This window comes from Pelophylax lessonae (assembly GCF_965119305.1).
Source record: "Pelophylax lessonae genome assembly, chromosome: 9".
NCBI classification, from domain to species: Eukaryota; Metazoa; Chordata; class Amphibia; order Anura; family Ranidae; genus Pelophylax; species Pelophylax lessonae.
The window spans coordinates 7,956,899-7,976,159 of record NC_138776.1 but is presented as its reverse complement, the minus strand read 5'-3'; the positions used below and the strand labels follow the sequence as shown (position 1 = coordinate 7,976,159).

The window sequence follows — 19,261 nt, the reverse complement described above, 5'->3', positions numbered from 1 at the left end:
CCGTTCAGTGTCCTCCCCACCCTTCTCTGCCAATCCCTCCACTGGCTTCCATTCAGTGTCCTCCACCCCTCTCTGCCAACCCTCCACTGGGTTCCATTCAGTGTCCTCCATCCTTCTCTGCCAATTCCTCCACTGGCTTCCGTTCAGTGTCCTCCCCACCCTTCTCTGCCAATCCCTCCACTGGCTTCCATTCAGTGTCCTCCACCCCTCTCTGCCAACCCTCCACTGGGTTCCATTCAGTGTCCTCCATCCTTCTCTGCCAATCCCTCCACTGGGCTCCGTTCAGTGTCCTCCATCCTTCTCTGCCAATCCCTCCACTGGCTTCCATTCAGTGTCCTCCCCACCCTTCTCTGCCAATCCCTCCACTGGCTTCCATTCAGTGTCCTCCACCCCTCTCTGCCAACCCTCCACTGGCTTCCATTCAGTGTCCTCCATCCTTCTCTGCCAATCCCTCCACTGGATTCCATTCAGTGTCCTCCATCCTTCTCTGCCAATCCCTCCACTGGCTTCCGTTCAGTGTCCGCCACCCTTCTCTGCCAATCCCTTCATTGGCTTCCGTTCAGTGTCCTCCACCCCTCTCTGCCAACCCTCCACTGGCTTCCGTTCAGTGTCCTCCATCCTTCTCTGCCAATCCCTCCACTGGATTCCGTTCAGTGTCCTCCATCCCTCTCTGCCAATCCCTTCACTGGCTTCCGTTCAGTGTCCTCCACCCTTCTCTGCCAATCCCTTCACTGGCTTCCGTTCAGTGTCCTCCATCCTTCTCTGCCAATCCCTCCACTGGCTTCCGTTCAGTGTCCTCCACCCTTCTCTGCCAATCCCTCCACTGGCTTCTGTTCAGTGTCCTCCATCCTTCTCTGCCAATCCCTCCACTGGCTTCCGTTCAGTGTCCTCCACCCTTCTCTGCCAATCCCTTCACTGGCTTCTGTTCAGTGTCCTCCATCCTTCTCTGCCAATCCCTCCACTGGATTCCGTTCAGTGTCCTCCATCCTTCTCTGCCAATCCCTCCACTGGCTTCTGTTCAGTGTCCTCCATCCTTCTCTGCCAATCCCTCCACTGGGTTCCGTTCAGTGTCCTCCACCCTTCTCTGCCAATCCCTTCACTAACTTCCGTTCAGTGTCCTCCACCCCTCTCTGCCAATCCCTCCACTGGCTTCCGTTCAGTGTCCTCCACCCTTCTCTGCCAATCCCTTCACTGACCTCCATTCAGTGTCCTCCATCCTTCTCTGCCAATCCCTCCACTGGATTCCGTTCAGTGTCCTCCATCCTTCTCTGCCAATCCCTCCACTGGCTTCCGTTCAGTGTCCTCCATCCTTCTCTGCCAATCCCTCCACTGGCTTCCGTTCAGTGTCCTCCACCCTTCTCTGCCAATCCCTCCACTGGGTTCCGTTCAGTGTCCTCCATCCTTCTCTGCCAATCCCTCCACTGGGTTCCGTTCAGTGTCCTCCACCCTTCTCTGCCAATCCATCAACTGGCTTCCATTCAGTGTCCTCCACCCTTCTCTGTCAATCCCTTCACTGGCTTCCATTCAGTGTCCTCCACCCTTCTCTGCCAATCCCTCCACTGGCTTCCATTCAGTGTCCTCCACCCTTCTCTGCCAATTCATTCACTGGCTTCCATTCAGTGTCCTCCACCCTTCTCTGCCAATCCCTCCACTGGCTTCCATTCAGTTTCCTCCACCCCTCTCTGCCAATTCCTCCACTGGCTTCCATTCAGTGTCCTCCACCCCTCTCTGCCATTCCCTCCACTGGGTTCCATTCAGTGTCCTCCATCCTTCTCTGCCAATCCCTCCACTGGGTTCCGTTCAGTGTCCTCCACCCTTCTCTGCCAATTCCTCCACTGGCTTCCGTTCAGTGTCCTCCACCCCTTTGTGCCAATCCCTCCACTGGCTTCCATTCAGTGTCCTCCATCCTTCTCTGCCAATCCCTCCACTGGTTTCCATTCAGTGTCCTCCCCAGCCTTCTCTGCCAATCCCTTCACTGGCTTCCATTCAGTGTCCTCCCCAGCCTTCTCTGCCAATCCCTCCACTGGCTTCCATTCAGTGTCCTCCACCCCTCTCTGCCAACCCTCCACTGGCTTCCGTTCAGTGTCCTCCATCCTTCTCTGCCAATCCCTCCACTGGATTCCGTTCAGTGTCCTCCATCCTTCTCTGCCAATCCCTCGAATGGCTTCCATTCAGTGTCCTCCACCCTTCTCTGCCAATCCCTCCACTGGCTTCCGTTCAGTGTCCTCCACCCTTCTCTGACAATCCCTCCACTGGCTTCCATTCAGTGTCCTCCATCCTTCTCTGCCAATCCCTTCACTGGCTTCCATTCAGTGTCCTCCATCCTTCTCTGCCAATCGCTCCACTGGCTTCCATTCAGTGTCCTCCATCCTTCTCTGCCAATCCCTCCACTGGCTTCCATTCAGTGTCCTCCCCAATCTTCTCTGCCAATCCCTCCACTGGCTTCCATTCAGTGTCCTCCACCCCTCTCTGCCAACCCTCCACTGGCTTCCGTTCAGTGTCCTCCATCCTTCTCTGCCAATCCCTCCACTGGATTCCGTTCAGTGTCCTCCATCCCTCTCTGCCAATCCCTTCACTGGCTTCCATTCAGTGTCCTCCATCCTTCTCTGCCAATCCCTCCACTGGATTCCGTTCAGTGTCCTCCACCCTTCTCTGCCAATCTCTCCACTGGCTTCCATTCAGTGTCCTCCATCCTTCTCTGCCAATCCCTCCACTGGCTTCCATTCAGTGTCCTCCACCCTTCTCTGCCAATCCCTCCACTGGCTTCCGTTCAGTGTCCTCCACCCTTCTCTGCCAATTCCTCCACTGGCTTCCGTTCAGTGTCCTCCCCACCCTTCTCTGCCAATCCCTCCACTGGCTTCCATTCAGTGTCCTCCACCCCTCTCTGCCAACCCTCCACTGGGTTCCATTCAGTGTCCTCCATCCTTCTCTGCCAATCCCTCCACTGGGCTCCGTTCAGTGTCCTCCATCCTTCTCTGCCAATCCCTCCACTGGGCTCCGTTCAGTGTCCTCCACCCTTCTCTGCCAATTCCTCCACTGGCTTCCGTTCAGTGTCCTCCCCACCCTTCTCTGCCAATCCCTCCACTGGCTTCCATTCAGTGTCCTCCACCCCTCTCTGCCAACCCTCCACTGGGTTCCATTCAGTGTCCTCCATCCTTCTCTGCCAATTCCTCCACTGGCTTCCGTTCAGTGTCCTCCCCACCCTTCTCTGCCAATCCCTCCACTGGCTTCCATTCAGTGTCCTCCACCCCTCTCTGCCAACCCTCCACTGGGTTCCATTCAGTGTCCTCCATCCTTCTCTGCCAATCCCTCCACTGGGCTCCGTTCAGTGTCCTCCATCCTTCTCTGCCAATCCCTCCACTGGCTTCCATTCAGTGTCCTCCCCACCCTTCTCTGCCAATCCCTCCACTGGCTTCCATTCAGTGTCCTCCACCCCTCTCTGCCAACCCTCCACTGGCTTCCATTCAGTGTCCTCCATCCTTCTCTGCCAATCCCTCCACTGGATTCCATTCAGTGTCCTCCATCCTTCTCTGCCAATCCCTCCACTGGCTTCCGTTCAGTGTCCGCCACCCTTCTCTGCCAATCCCTTCATTGGCTTCCGTTCAGTGTCCTCCACCCCTCTCTGCCAACCCTCCACTGGCTTCCGTTCAGTGTCCTCCATCCTTCTCTGCCAATCCCTCCACTGGATTCCGTTCAGTGTCCTCCATCCCTCTCTGCCAATCCCTTCACTGGCTTCCGTTCAGTGTCCTCCACCCTTCTCTGCCAATCCCTTCACTGGCTTCCGTTCAGTGTCCTCCATCCTTCTCTGCCAATCCCTCCACTGGCTTCCGTTCAGTGTCCTCCACCCTTCTCTGCCAATCCCTCCACTGGCTTCTGTTCAGTGTCCTCCATCCTTCTCTGCCAATCCCTCCACTGGCTTCCGTTCAGTGTCCTCCACCCTTCTCTGCCAATCCCTTCACTGGCTTCTGTTCAGTGTCCTCCATCCTTCTCTGCCAATCCCTCCACTGGATTCCGTTCAGTGTCCTCCATCCTTCTCTGCCAATCCCTCCACTGGCTTCTGTTCAGTGTCCTCCATCCTTCTCTGCCAATCCCTCCACTGGGTTCCGTTCAGTGTCCTCCACCCTTCTCTGCCAATCCCTTCACTAACTTCCGTTCAGTGTCCTCCACCCCTCTCTGCCAATCCCTCCACTGGCTTCCGTTCAGTGTCCTCCACCCTTCTCTGCCAATCCCTTCACTGACCTCCATTCAGTGTCCTCCATCCTTCTCTGCCAATCCCTCCACTGGATTCCGTTCAGTGTCCTCCATCCTTCTCTGCCAATCCCTCCACTGGCTTCCGTTCAGTGTCCTCCATCCTTCTCTGCCAATCCCTCCACTGGCTTCCGTTCAGTGTCCTCCACCCTTCTCTGCCAATCCCTCCACTGGGTTCCGTTCAGTGTCCTCCATCCTTCTCTGCCAATCCCTCCACTGGGTTCCGTTCAGTGTCCTCCACCCTTCTCTGCCAATCCATCAACTGGCTTCCATTCAGTGTCCTCCACCCTTCTCTGTCAATCCCTTCACTGGCTTCCATTCAGTGTCCTCCACCCTTCTCTGCCAATCCCTCCACTGGCTTCCATTCAGTGTCCTCCACCCTTCTCTGCCAATTCATTCACTGGCTTCCATTCAGTGTCCTCCACCCTTCTCTGCCAATCCCTCCACTGGCTTCCATTCAGTTTCCTCCACCCCTCTCTGCCAATTCCTCCACTGGCTTCCATTCAGTGTCCTCCACCCCTCTCTGCCATTCCCTCCACTGGGTTCCATTCAGTGTCCTCCATCCTTCTCTGCCAATCCCTCCACTGGGTTCCGTTCAGTGTCCTCCACCCTTCTCTGCCAATTCCTCCACTGGCTTCCGTTCAGTGTCCTCCACCCCTTTGTGCCAATCCCTCCACTGGCTTCCATTCAGTGTCCTCCATCCTTCTCTGCCAATCCCTCCACTGGTTTCCATTCAGTGTCCTCCCCAGCCTTCTCTGCCAATCCCTTCACTGGCTTCCATTCAGTGTCCTCCCCAGCCTTCTCTGCCAATCCCTCCACTGGCTTCCATTCAGTGTCCTCCACCCCTCTCTGCCAACCCTCCACTGGCTTCCGTTCAGTGTCCTCCATCCTTCTCTGCCAATCCCTCCACTGGATTCCGTTCAGTGTCCTCCATCCTTCTCTGCCAATCCCTCGAATGGCTTCCATTCAGTGTCCTCCACCCTTCTCTGCCAATCCCTCCACTGGCTTCCGTTCAGTGTCCTCCACCCTTCTCTGACAATCCCTCCACTGGCTTCCATTCAGTGTCCTCCATCCTTCTCTGCCAATCCCTTCACTGGCTTCCATTCAGTGTCCTCCATCCTTCTCTGCCAATCGCTCCACTGGCTTCCATTCAGTGTCCTCCATCCTTCTCTGCCAATCCCTCCACTGGCTTCCATTCAGTGTCCTCCCCAATCTTCTCTGCCAATCCCTCCACTGGCTTCCATTCAGTGTCCTCCACCCCTCTCTGCCAACCCTCCACTGGCTTCCGTTCAGTGTCCTCCATCCTTCTCTGCCAATCCCTCCACTGGATTCCGTTCAGTGTCCTCCATCCCTCTCTGCCAATCCCTTCACTGGCTTCCATTCAGTGTCCTCCATCCTTCTCTGCCAATCCCTCCACTGGATTCCGTTCAGTGTCCTCCACCCTTCTCTGCCAATCTCTCCACTGGCTTCCATTCAGTGTCCTCCATCCTTCTCTGCCAATCCCTCCACTGGCTTCCATTCAGTGTCCTCCACCCTTCTCTGCCAATCCCTCCACTGGCTTCCGTTCAGTGTCCTCCACCCTTCTCTGCCAATTCCTCCACTGGCTTCCGTTCAGTGTCCTCCCCACCCTTCTCTGCCAATCCCTCCACTGGCTTCCATTCAGTGTCCTCCACCCCTCTCTGCCAACCCTCCACTGGGTTCCATTCAGTGTCCTCCATCCTTCTCTGCCAATCCCTCCACTGGGCTCCGTTCAGTGTCCTCCATCCTTCTCTGCCAATCCCTCCACTGGGCTCCGTTCAGTGTCCTCCACCCTTCTCTGCCAATTCCTCCACTGGCTTCCGTTCAGTGTCCTCCCCACCCTTCTCTGCCAATCCCTCCACTGGCTTCCATTCAGTGTCCTCCACCCCTCTCTGCCAACCCTCCACTGGGTTCCATTCAGTGTCCTCCATCCTTCTCTGCCAATTCCTCCACTGGCTTCCGTTCAGTGTCCTCCCCACCCTTCTCTGCCAATCCCTCCACTGGCTTCCATTCAGTGTCCTCCACCCCTCTCTGCCAACCCTCCACTGGGTTCCATTCAGTGTCCTCCATCCTTCTCTGCCAATCCCTCCACTGGGCTCCGTTCAGTGTCCTCCATCCTTCTCTGCCAATCCCTCCACTGGCTTCCATTCAGTGTCCTCCCCACCCTTCTCTGCCAATCCCTCCACTGGCTTCCATTCAGTGTCCTCCACCCCTCTCTGCCAACCCTCCACTGGCTTCCATTCAGTGTCCTCCATCCTTCTCTGCCAATCCCTCCACTGGATTCCATTCAGTGTCCTCCATCCTTCTCTGCCAATCCCTCCACTGGCTTCCGTTCAGTGTCCGCCACCCTTCTCTGCCAATCCCTTCATTGGCTTCCGTTCAGTGTCCTCCACCCCTCTCTGCCAACCCTCCACTGGCTTCCGTTCAGTGTCCTCCATCCTTCTCTGCCAATCCCTCCACTGGATTCCGTTCAGTGTCCTCCATCCCTCTCTGCCAATCCCTTCACTGGCTTCCGTTCAGTGTCCTCCACCCTTCTCTGCCAATCCCTTCACTGGCTTCCGTTCAGTGTCCTCCATCCTTCTCTGCCAATCCCTCCACTGGCTTCCGTTCAGTGTCCTCCACCCTTCTCTGCCAATCCCTCCACTGGCTTCTGTTCAGTGTCCTCCATCCTTCTCTGCCAATCCCTCCACTGGCTTCCGTTCAGTGTCCTCCACCCTTCTCTGCCAATCCCTTCACTGGCTTCTGTTCAGTGTCCTCCATCCTTCTCTGCCAATCCCTCCACTGGATTCCGTTCAGTGTCCTCCATCCTTCTCTGCCAATCCCTCCACTGGCTTCTGTTCAGTGTCCTCCATCCTTCTCTGCCAATCCCTCCACTGGGTTCCGTTCAGTGTCCTCCACCCTTCTCTGCCAATCCCTTCACTAACTTCCGTTCAGTGTCCTCCACCCCTCTCTGCCAATCCCTCCACTGGCTTCCGTTCAGTGTCCTCCACCCTTCTCTGCCAATCCCTTCACTGACCTCCATTCAGTGTCCTCCATCCTTCTCTGCCAATCCCTCCACTGGATTCCGTTCAGTGTCCTCCATCCTTCTCTGCCAATCCCTCCACTGGCTTCCGTTCAGTGTCCTCCATCCTTCTCTGCCAATCCCTCCACTGGCTTCCGTTCAGTGTCCTCCACCCTTCTCTGCCAATCCCTCCACTGGGTTCCGTTCAGTGTCCTCCATCCTTCTCTGCCAATCCCTCCACTGGGTTCCGTTCAGTGTCCTCCACCCTTCTCTGCCAATCCATCAACTGGCTTCCATTCAGTGTCCTCCACCCTTCTCTGTCAATCCCTTCACTGGCTTCCATTCAGTGTCCTCCACCCTTCTCTGCCAATCCCTCCACTGGCTTCCATTCAGTGTCCTCCACCCTTCTCTGCCAATTCATTCACTGGCTTCCATTCAGTGTCCTCCACCCTTCTCTGCCAATCCCTCCACTGGCTTCCATTCAGTTTCCTCCACCCCTCTCTGCCAATTCCTCCACTGGCTTCCATTCAGTGTCCTCCACCCCTCTCTGCCATTCCCTCCACTGGGTTCCATTCAGTGTCCTCCATCCTTCTCTGCCAATCCCTCCACTGGGTTCCGTTCAGTGTCCTCCACCCTTCTCTGCCAATTCCTCCACTGGCTTCCGTTCAGTGTCCTCCACCCCTTTGTGCCAATCCCTCCACTGGCTTCCATTCAGTGTCCTCCATCCTTCTCTGCCAATCCCTCCACTGGTTTCCATTCAGTGTCCTCCCCAGCCTTCTCTGCCAATCCCTTCACTGGCTTCCATTCAGTGTCCTCCCCAGCCTTCTCTGCCAATCCCTCCACTGGCTTCCATTCAGTGTCCTCCACCCCTCTCTGCCAACCCTCCACTGGCTTCCGTTCAGTGTCCTCCATCCTTCTCTGCCAATCCCTCCACTGGATTCCGTTCAGTGTCCTCCATCCTTCTCTGCCAATCCCTCGAATGGCTTCCATTCAGTGTCCTCCACCCTTCTCTGCCAATCCCTCCACTGGCTTCCGTTCAGTGTCCTCCACCCTTCTCTGACAATCCCTCCACTGGCTTCCATTCAGTGTCCTCCATCCTTCTCTGCCAATCCCTTCACTGGCTTCCATTCAGTGTCCTCCATCCTTCTCTGCCAATCGCTCCACTGGCTTCCATTCAGTGTCCTCCATCCTTCTCTGCCAATCCCTCCACTGGCTTCCATTCAGTGTCCTCCCCAATCTTCTCTGCCAATCCCTCCACTGGCTTCCATTCAGTGTCCTCCACCCCTCTCTGCCAACCCTCCACTGGCTTCCGTTCAGTGTCCTCCATCCTTCTCTGCCAATCCCTCCACTGGATTCCGTTCAGTGTCCTCCATCCCTCTCTGCCAATCCCTTCACTGGCTTCCATTCAGTGTCCTCCATCCTTCTCTGCCAATCCCTCCACTGGATTCCGTTCAGTGTCCTCCACCCTTCTCTGCCAATCTCTCCACTGGCTTCCATTCAGTGTCCTCCATCCTTCTCTGCCAATCCCTCCACTGGCTTCCATTCAGTGTCCTCCACCCTTCTCTGCCAATCCCTCCACTGGCTTCCGTTCAGTGTCCTCCACCCTTCTCTGCCAATTCCTCCACTGGCTTCCGTTCAGTGTCCTCCCCACCCTTCTCTGCCAATCCCTCCACTGGCTTCCATTCAGTGTCCTCCACCCCTCTCTGCCAACCCTCCACTGGGTTCCATTCAGTGTCCTCCATCCTTCTCTGCCAATCCCTCCACTGGGCTCCGTTCAGTGTCCTCCATCCTTCTCTGCCAATCCCTCCACTGGGCTCCGTTCAGTGTCCTCCACCCTTCTCTGCCAATTCCTCCACTGGCTTCCGTTCAGTGTCCTCCCCACCCTTCTCTGCCAATCCCTCCACTGGCTTCCATTCAGTGTCCTCCACCCCTCTCTGCCAACCCTCCACTGGGTTCCATTCAGTGTCCTCCATCCTTCTCTGCCAATTCCTCCACTGGCTTCCGTTCAGTGTCCTCCCCACCCTTCTCTGCCAATCCCTCCACTGGCTTCCATTCAGTGTCCTCCACCCCTCTCTGCCAACCCTCCACTGGGTTCCATTCAGTGTCCTCCATCCTTCTCTGCCAATCCCTCCACTGGGCTCCGTTCAGTGTCCTCCATCCTTCTCTGCCAATCCCTCCACTGGCTTCCATTCAGTGTCCTCCCCACCCTTCTCTGCCAATCCCTCCACTGGCTTCCATTCAGTGTCCTCCACCCCTCTCTGCCAACCCTCCACTGGCTTCCATTCAGTGTCCTCCATCCTTCTCTGCCAATCCCTCCACTGGATTCCATTCAGTGTCCTCCATCCTTCTCTGCCAATCCCTCCACTGGCTTCCGTTCAGTGTCCGCCACCCTTCTCTGCCAATCCCTTCATTGGCTTCCGTTCAGTGTCCTCCACCCCTCTCTGCCAACCCTCCACTGGCTTCCGTTCAGTGTCCTCCATCCTTCTCTGCCAATCCCTCCACTGGATTCCGTTCAGTGTCCTCCATCCCTCTCTGCCAATCCCTTCACTGGCTTCCGTTCAGTGTCCTCCACCCTTCTCTGCCAATCCCTTCACTGGCTTCCGTTCAGTGTCCTCCATCCTTCTCTGCCAATCCCTCCACTGGCTTCCGTTCAGTGTCCTCCACCCTTCTCTGCCAATCCCTCCACTGGCTTCTGTTCAGTGTCCTCCATCCTTCTCTGCCAATCCCTCCACTGGCTTCCGTTCAGTGTCCTCCACCCTTCTCTGCCAATCCCTTCACTGGCTTCTGTTCAGTGTCCTCCATCCTTCTCTGCCAATCCCTCCACTGGATTCCGTTCAGTGTCCTCCATCCTTCTCTGCCAATCCCTCCACTGGCTTCTGTTCAGTGTCCTCCATCCTTCTCTGCCAATCCCTCCACTGGGTTCCGTTCAGTGTCCTCCACCCTTCTCTGCCAATCCCTTCACTAACTTCCGTTCAGTGTCCTCCACCCCTCTCTGCCAATCCCTCCACTGGCTTCCGTTCAGTGTCCTCCACCCTTCTCTGCCAATCCCTTCACTGACCTCCATTCAGTGTCCTCCATCCTTCTCTGCCAATCCCTCCACTGGATTCCGTTCAGTGTCCTCCATCCTTCTCTGCCAATCCCTCCACTGGCTTCCGTTCAGTGTCCTCCATCCTTCTCTGCCAATCCCTCCACTGGCTTCCGTTCAGTGTCCTCCACCCTTCTCTGCCAATCCCTCCACTGGGTTCCGTTCAGTGTCCTCCATCCTTCTCTGCCAATCCCTCCACTGGGTTCCGTTCAGTGTCCTCCACCCTTCTCTGCCAATCCATCAACTGGCTTCCATTCAGTGTCCTCCACCCTTCTCTGTCAATCCCTTCACTGGCTTCCATTCAGTGTCCTCCACCCTTCTCTGCCAATCCCTCCACTGGCTTCCATTCAGTGTCCTCCACCCTTCTCTGCCAATTCATTCACTGGCTTCCATTCAGTGTCCTCCACCCTTCTATGCCAATCCCTTCACTGGCTTCCGCTCACCCAACGAATTAAATTCAAAATATTAACATCATCTTACAAAGCCATCCACAATTTAGCCCCTAGCTACATCACTAGCCTAGTCTCAAAATACCAACCTAATCGTTCTCTTCATTCCTCTCAAAACCTCCTGCTCTCTCGCTCCCTTGTCACCTCCTCCCATACTCGCCTCCAGGACTTTACCAGAGCCTCTCCAATCCTATGGAACTCCTTACCCCAATCTGTCTGATTATCTCCCACTCTATTAGCTTTTAGACGATCCCTGAAAACCCTCCTCTTCCGAGAAGCCTATCCTACCCACACCTAACAACCGTACATCCATTTTCTCTGTCAGCCCATCCCCCCCAGTTATTGCCTTTTGCTTCACTTGACCCTCCCTTCTAGGCTGTAAGCTCTAATGAGCAGGGCCCTCGGATTCCTCCTGTATTCAATTGTATTGTAACTGTATTGTCTTCCCTCATATTGTAAAGCGCTGCGCAAACTGTTGGCGCTATATAAATCCTGTATAATAATAATAATAATAATTACCAGACAAGAAATAGGAAGTGGGCTGTGTAAGGTATTTACTGGCAGAAAGAAAAATGTTTTGCTATCCAAAGTTAAATCAACAAGCAGAATATTTAATAGATGGAAAGATGAAAAAATGACTGAAGGTCCGCTTTAATGCATAAAATGGATTAAGGTGAAAAACCTTTACAACCACTTTAAGGGACCACCTGGCGTAGAGAGACTGTCACTGTGACTCAGCAGGGGGGCGTGTCTGCGATCTGCGCTGCTGCACACTGTTGTCACTGTGACTCAGTAGGGGGGCGTGTCTGATCTGTGCTGCTGCACACTGATGTCACTGTGACTCAGGAGGGGGCGTGTCTGGGATCTGTGCTGCTGCACACTGATGTCACTGTGATTCAGGAGTGGGCGTGTCTGTGATCTGTGCTGCTGCACACTGTTGTCACTGTGACTCAGCAGGGGGGCGTGTCTGTGATCTGTGCTGCTGCACACTGATGTCACTGTGACTCAGGAGGGGGAGTGTCTTTGATCTGTGCTGCTGCACACTGCTGTCACTGTGACTCAGGAGTGGGCGTGTCTGTGATCTGTGCTGCTGCACACTGATGTCACTGTGACTCAGGAGGGGGAGTGTCTGTGATCTGTGCTGCTGCACACTGCTGTCACTGTGACTCAGGAGGGGGCGTGTCTGTGATCTGTGCTGCTGCACACTGATGTCACTGTGACTCAGGAGGGGGAGTGTCTGTGATCTGTGCTGCTGCACACTGCTGTCACTGTGACTCAGGAGTGGGCGTGTCTGTGATCTGTGCTGCTGCACACTGATGTCACTGTGATTCAGGAGTGGGCGTGTCTGTGATCTGTGCTGCTGCACACTGTTGTCACTGTGACTCAGCAGGGGGGCGTGTCTGTGATCTGTGCTGCTGCACACTGATGTCACTGTGACTCAGGAGGGGGAGTGTCTTTGATCTGTGCTGCTGCACACTGCTGTCACTGTGACTCAGGAGTGGGCGTGTCTGTGATCTGTGCTGCTGCACACTGATGTCACTGTGACTCAGGAGGGGGAGTGTCTGTGATCTGTGCTGCTGCACACTGCTGTCACTGTGACTCAGGAGGGGGCGTGTCTGTGATCTGTGCTGCTGCACACAGATGTCACTGTGACTCAGGAGGGGGAGTGTCTGTGATCTGTGCTGCTGCACACTGCTGTCACTGTGACTCAGGAGTGGGCGTGTCTGTGATCTGTGCTGCTGCACACTGATGTCACTGTGACTCAGGAGGGGGAGTGTCTGTGATCTGTGCTGCTGCACACTGCTGTCACTGTGACTTAGGAGGGGGCGTGTCTGTGATCTGTGCTGCTGCACACTGATGTCACTGTGACTCAGGAGGGGGAGTGTCTGTGATCTGTGCTGCTGCACACTGCTGTCACTGTGACTCAGGAGGGGGCGTGTCTTTGATCTGTGCTGCTGCACACTGCTGTCACTGTGACTCAGGAGGGGGCGTGTCTTTGATCTGTGCTGCTGCACACTGCTGTCACTGTGACTCAGGAGGGGGCGTGTCTTTGATCTGTGCTGCTGCACACTGCTGTCACTGTGACTCAGGAGGGGGCGTGTCTGTGATCTGTGCTGCTGCACACTGCTGTCACTGTGACTCAGGAGGGGGCGTGTCTTTGATCTATGCTGCTGCACACTGCTGTCACTGTGACTCAGGAGGGGGCGTGTCTTTGATCTGTGCTGCTGCACACTGCTGTCACTGTGACTCAGGAGGGGGAGTGTCTTTGATCTGTGCTGCTGCACACTGCTGTCACTGTGACTCACGAGGGGGCGTGTCTGTGATCTGTGCTGCTGCACACTGCTGTCACTGTGACTAAGGAGGGGGCATGTCTGTGATCTGTGCTGCTGCACACTGCTGTCACTGTGACTCAGGAGGGGGCGTGTCTTTGATCTGTGCTGCTGCACACTGCTGTCACTGTGACTAAGGAGGGGGCGTGTCTATGATCTGTACTGCTGCACACTGCTGTCACTGTGACTGTGAGAGTCTATGTCATGTGTGTGTCCATTCTAATGTCTTGCCCTTCTGAGTCCTGTCCCTGAGCTACTTACTATAATGAAAATAAAATAAGAAATATGTTTTTTGCCATAATATCTACCTTAAACACTTCAGCCCTGGAAGATTTACCCCGCTTAATGACCAGGCCATTTTTTGCGATTCGGCACTGAGTGATTTTAACTGACTATTGTGCGGTCGTGCGACGCTGTACCCAAAGCACTCAGCGCTCAGCCGATTCCCCGCTCTGCTCTTCTTCTCTTCTCTTAGCTGTCATTGGGGGATCTCAGCCCCTCCCCTCTGCAGTGCTCAGAACGGGTCCGATCATTATATTATAATAGTGTGAAATACCTTCGGTACAGCGCCGCTCGGTGCTTCCCTAATCCCCAGCTGTCAGCGGGGCAGAAGAGAAGGAAGAGCAGCGGGAAATCAGCTGAGCGCCGCTGTACCGAAGGTATTTCACACTATTATAATACAATGCTCGGCGCTTCTGTGACCCGCTCTGAGGGGAGGGGCTGAGATCCCCTATTGAGCTATGAGAAGAGAAGGAGAGGAGAGCAGAGCGGGAGGTTAGCTGAGCGGTGCTGTACTGAAGGTATTTCATACTATTATAATATAATGCTCGGCGCTTCTGTGACCCGTTCTGAGGGGAGGGGCTAAGATACCCTATTTTTTTTTTTGAGATCCCTTATTAAGCTAGTAGAAGAGAAGAAGAGAAGAGCAGAGCAGGAGATTAGCTGAGCGCCACTGTACCGAAGGTATTTCACACTATTATAATAGAATAGTCGGCGCTTCTGTGACCCGCTCTGAGGGGCTGAGATCCCCTATTGAGCTATGAGAAGGGAAGGAGAGGAGAGCAGAGCGGGAGATTAGCTGAGCGCCGCTGTACCAAAGGTATTTCATACTATTATAATATAATAGTCGGCGCTTCTGTGACCCGCTCTGAGGGGAGGGGCTGGGATCCCGTATTGACAGCTATGAAAAGAGAAGGAGAGGAGAGCAGAGCAGGAGATTAGCTGAGCGGTGCTGTATCAAAGATATTTCACACTATTATTCTGTAATGCTCGGTGCTTCTGTGACACGCTCTGAGATCCCCTATTGAACTATGAGAAGAGAAGGAGAGGAGAGCAGAGCGGGAGGTTAGCTGAGCGGCGCTGTACCGAAGGTATTTCACACTATTAGATTACAGAAACACACACTGGACATTATATAAAACAGTCATAAAGTGGATTCTAGCATTTTACAAACACTAAACTAGGTTCACACAGGGGTATCCTGACAGGCAGGGAGGGAGATAAGACCTATCCTGAAAATAAGCCCTACTGTGTCTTTTGGTGCCAAAATGAATTTAAGACCACTATTTTATGTATTACTATTGAGCTAATAAGATTTCCTAGCAGAGCAGAAGTCGCTGGATGCGATTCTCTATAATGGCGATGCCACCAATCACCTGTCTGAGCTCAGCCTGTAGCCTGTCCCTCTCCGCCTCCATGTGTCTCAGTTCAGTCTCCAGGCGCTCTCTGACCATCTCGGCGTCTTGCAGCCGGATCTGTCTCTTGGTGATCTCGGCTTTCTGTTGCTCGCGCTCGATCTCACACACCTGCAGGTGCTGACGGGCCGTCATTCGCTCTCTCTCCGAATCCCGCAAAGTCTCCCTCATGGACTCCGCCTCCTCCTCCTTCTGTGAAGGAAAGCAATGCATAATGAACACCGCAGCACACATAAAAAATGAAATCGAGCTTTCTTTTGGTGGTATTTGATCACCTGTGTGATTTTTATTTTTTTTAAAAAAGAGCAACAATTTTGAAAAAAAAAAACAATATTTTTCATATTCTGATATATAACATTCCCAAAAAAATTTACAAATCAACATTTTTTAACATTTCAGGCCAATTTGTATTCTGCTACATATTTTTGTTAAAAAAAAAAAATCACAATATGTGTATTTTGTTTGGTTTGCACAAAAGTTATCACGTTTACTAACTACGGGAAAGATTTATGTAATTTTTATGGTTTATTTTTACTAGCAATGGCGGCGATCTGCGATTTTTTTTGCGGGACTGCGACATTGCGGCGGACAGATCGGACCCCTGACATTTTTGACACTTTTGGGGGGGACCAGTGACATTACTACAGGGGGGGACCAGTGACATTACTACAGTAATCAGTGCTAAAAATATGCACTGTTACTGTAATAATGACACTGGCAGGGAAGGGGTTAACACTGTTGGTGATCAAGGGGTTAAATGTGTGACACAGACACAGATCGCAGGGTCAGCTATGCTGAATCCTGTGATCTGTCCCTGCCTGTCACAGAGAAGATCCGCCTTCTTTGTTTACACAAGCGGGCGGATTTCCTCACTCTTTCCCCGACGATTGGGGAGGGGAGAGACGGTGATCACCGCCTCTCCTCCCCCGGCCCGTCTCCCGCTGTGTCTGAATACAGCGGGAGTGGGCCTCCGGCGGCGCGCGCGTGCCACGGAGACAGGGGGAATCCAGCAAAATAGCTCTACGTTGCTGGACCCAGCCGAGCCGCTCTGTTGCAGTAGCAGCAACTTGAGTGGTCAGCAAGTGGTTAAAGCGGAGTTCCGCCCCCCCTCCAAAAATTAAAAGTCAGCAGCTACACACACTGTACACATACTGTAGCTGCTGACTTTTAATATTAGGACACTTACCTGTCCTGAAGTCCAGCGATGTCGGCACCACAGCCGATGTTTCCATCAGCTGTCGGATGCTGCCGCTGCCATTGCCGGTAAGGGAACCCGGCACTGAAGCCTTGCGGCTTCACCGGCGAGTCCCTACTGCACATGTGAGAAGCGCGCTGCACATTCGGATTGGCTCAGCGGCGGGGGGAAGGAGGAGGGGGCAAAACTTCCGAGGGACAGTGCCGCGGCGCCGTCTCCTGGAAGTAGGGAAGGGTACCTGTCAAAAACAGGTACCTATTCCCCCCTCCCCCCTGAAAGGTGCCAAATGTGGCACCTGAGGGGGGGGGAGCAAATGAGCGGAAGTTCCACTTTTGGGTAGAACTCCACTTTAAAGGCCCCTTTCACACTAATGCGACCTAAAAGTCACGCGATTTTGACTGGACTTGAAGCAATGCCTATGTCTACGGACATCAAAACGCATTAAAATTGGCCCAAAAGTAGTGCAGGGACTACTTTGAAGTCATTGTGATTTGAATTCACACAGATGTGAACGGTACTCATTGGAAATCATGGAGTACGGCTTGTCATGCAATTCTGCAGTCCCAAGTCACAGGACAAGTTACTCAAGTGTGAAAGGGGCCTCAATTGGGTTGTAAAGTCAGAAGGTTTTCTATGTATTAGGATAAAAATCCTTCTGTGTGCAGCAGCCCCCCTAATACTTACCTGAGGCCCCTCTAGCTCCAGCGATGTGGTAGGAATGTCTCGGCTATCTGGGACTCCCCTCTTCATTGGCGGAGACAGCAGCACAGCACCATTGGCTCCTGTTGCTGTCAATAAAAGTCAGTCAGCCAATGAAAATAGAAAGGGGGTGGGGCCGGGCCACAGCTCTGTGTTTGAATGGACACACCGAACTGTGACTCTGCTGAGGTGCCCACATAGCAAGCTATGAGTCTTCCCTGCCCACCTCCATCAATTAATCTTCCCTGCCCACCTCCATCAATGAGTCTTCCCTCCCCACCTCCATCAATGAGTCTTCCCTGCCCACCTCCATCAATGAGTCTTCCCTTCTCTCCCCACCTCCATCAATGAGTCTTCCCTCCCCACCTCCATCAATGAGTCTTCCCTGCCCACCTCCATCAATGAGTCTTCCCCTCCCCACCTCCATCAATGAGTCTTCCCCTCCCCACCTCCATCAATGAGCCTTCCCTCCCCACCTCCATCAATGAGTCTTCCCTGCCCACCTCCATCAATGAGTCTTCCCCTCCCCACCTCCATCAATGAGTCTTCCCCTCCCCACCTCCATCAATGAGTCTTACCCTCCCCACCTCCATCAATGAGTCTTCCCTCCCCACCTCCATAAATGAATCTTCCCTGCCCACCTCCATCAATAAGTCTTCCCTGCCCACCTCCATCAATGAGTCTTCCCTCCCCACCTCCATCAATGAGTCTTCCAACCCCACCTCCATCAATGAGTCTTCCCTGCCCACCTCCATCAATAAGTCTTCCCTCCCCACCTCCATCAATGTGTCTTCCCCTCCCCACCTCCATCAATGAGTCTTCCCTCCCCACCTCCATCAATAAGCCTTCCCTGCCCACCTCCATCAATGAGTCTTCCCTGCCCACCTCCATCAATGAGTCTTCCCTCCCCACCTCCATCAATGAGTCTTCCCCTCCCCACCTCCATCAATGAGTCTTCCCTCCCCACCTCCATCAATGAGTCATCCCTCCCCACCTCCATCAATGAGTCTTCCCTTCCCACCTCCATCAATGAGTCATCCCTCCCCACCTCCATCAATGAGTCTTCCCTCCCCACCTCCATCAATGAGTCTTCCCTGCTCACCTCCATCAATGAGTCTTCCCTGCCCACCTCCATCAATGAGTCTTCTCTGCCCACCTCCATCAATGAGTCTTCCCTCCCCACCTCCATCAATGAGTCTTCCCCTCCCCACCTCCATCAATGAGTCTTCCCCTCCCCACCTCCATCAATGAGTCTTCCCTCCCCACCTCCATCAATGAATCTTCCCTGCCCACCTCCATCAATGAGTCTTCCCTGCCCACCTCCATCAATGAGTCTTCCCTGCCCACCTCCATCAATAAGCCTTCCCTGCCCACCTCCATCAATGTGTCTTCCCTCCCCACCTCCATCAATGAGTCTTCCCTGCCCACCTCCATCAATAAGTCTTCCCTGCCCACCTCCATCAATAAGACTTCCCTGCCCACCTCCATCAATGAGTCTTCCCTCCCCACCTCCATCAATGAGTCTTCCCTCCCCACCTCCATCAATGAGTCTTACCTGCCCCTTCTCCATCAATAAGCCTTCCCTCCCCACCTCCATCAATGAGTCTTCCCTCCCCACCTTCATCAATGAGTCTTCCCTGCCCACCTCCATCAATGAGTCTTCCCCTCCCCACCTCCATCAATGAGCCTTCCCTGCCCACCTCCATCAATGAGTCTTCCCCTCCCCACCTCCATCAATGAGTCTTCCCCTCCCCACCTCCATCAATGAGTCTTCCCCTCCCCACCTCCATCAATGAGTCTTCCCCTCCCCACCTCCATCAATGAGTCTTCCCCTCCCCACCTCCATCAATGAGTCTTCCCTCCCCACCTCCATAAATGAATCTTCCCTGCCCACCTCCATCAAGTCTTCCCTGCCCACCTCCATCAATGAGTCTTCCCCTCCCCACCTCCATCAATGAGTCTTCCCTCCCCACCTCCATCAATGAGTCTTCCCTGCCCACCTCCATCAATGAGTCTTCCCTCCCCACCTCCATCAATGAGTCTTCCCTGACCACCGCCATCAATGAGTCTTCCCTGCCCACCTCCATCAATGAGTCTTCCCTCCCCACCTCCATCAATGAGTCTTCCCCTCCCCACCTCCATCAATGAGTCTTCCCCTCCCCACCTCCATCAATGAGTCTTCCCTCCCCACCTCCATCAATGAATCTTCCCTGCCCACCCTCATCAATGAGTCTTCCCTGCCCACCTCCATCAATGAGTCTTCCCTGCCCACCTCCATCAATAAGCCTTCCCTGCCCACCTCCATCAATGAGTCTTCCCTCCCCACCTCCATCAATGTGTCTTCCCTCCCCACCTCCATCAATGAGTCTTCCCTGCCCACCTCCATCAATGAGTCTTCCCTGCCCACCTCCATCAATAAGCCTTCCCTGCCCACCTCCATCAATGAGTCTTCCCTCCCCACCTCCATCAATGAGTCTTCCCTCCCCACCTCCATCAATGAGTCTTACCTGCCCCTTCTCCATCAATAAGCCTTCCCTGCCCA

General features: G+C 54.1%; 1 protein-coding gene across 1 annotated transcript in view; it reads right to left on the bottom strand.

Annotated features, from left to right (window-relative positions):
• The window catches only part of LOC309564159 (uncharacterized protein), a 162,261-nt gene that overhangs the window by 51,061 nt on the left and 91,939 nt on the right, over positions 1 to 19,261 (bottom strand). The window contains exon 10 of the mRNA XM_082268787.1: positions 14,787 to 15,017. Coding sequence (XP_082124913.1) covers positions 14,787 to 15,017 — 231 coding nt within the window. The remainder of the gene's footprint in view (positions 1 to 14,786; positions 15,018 to 19,261) is intronic.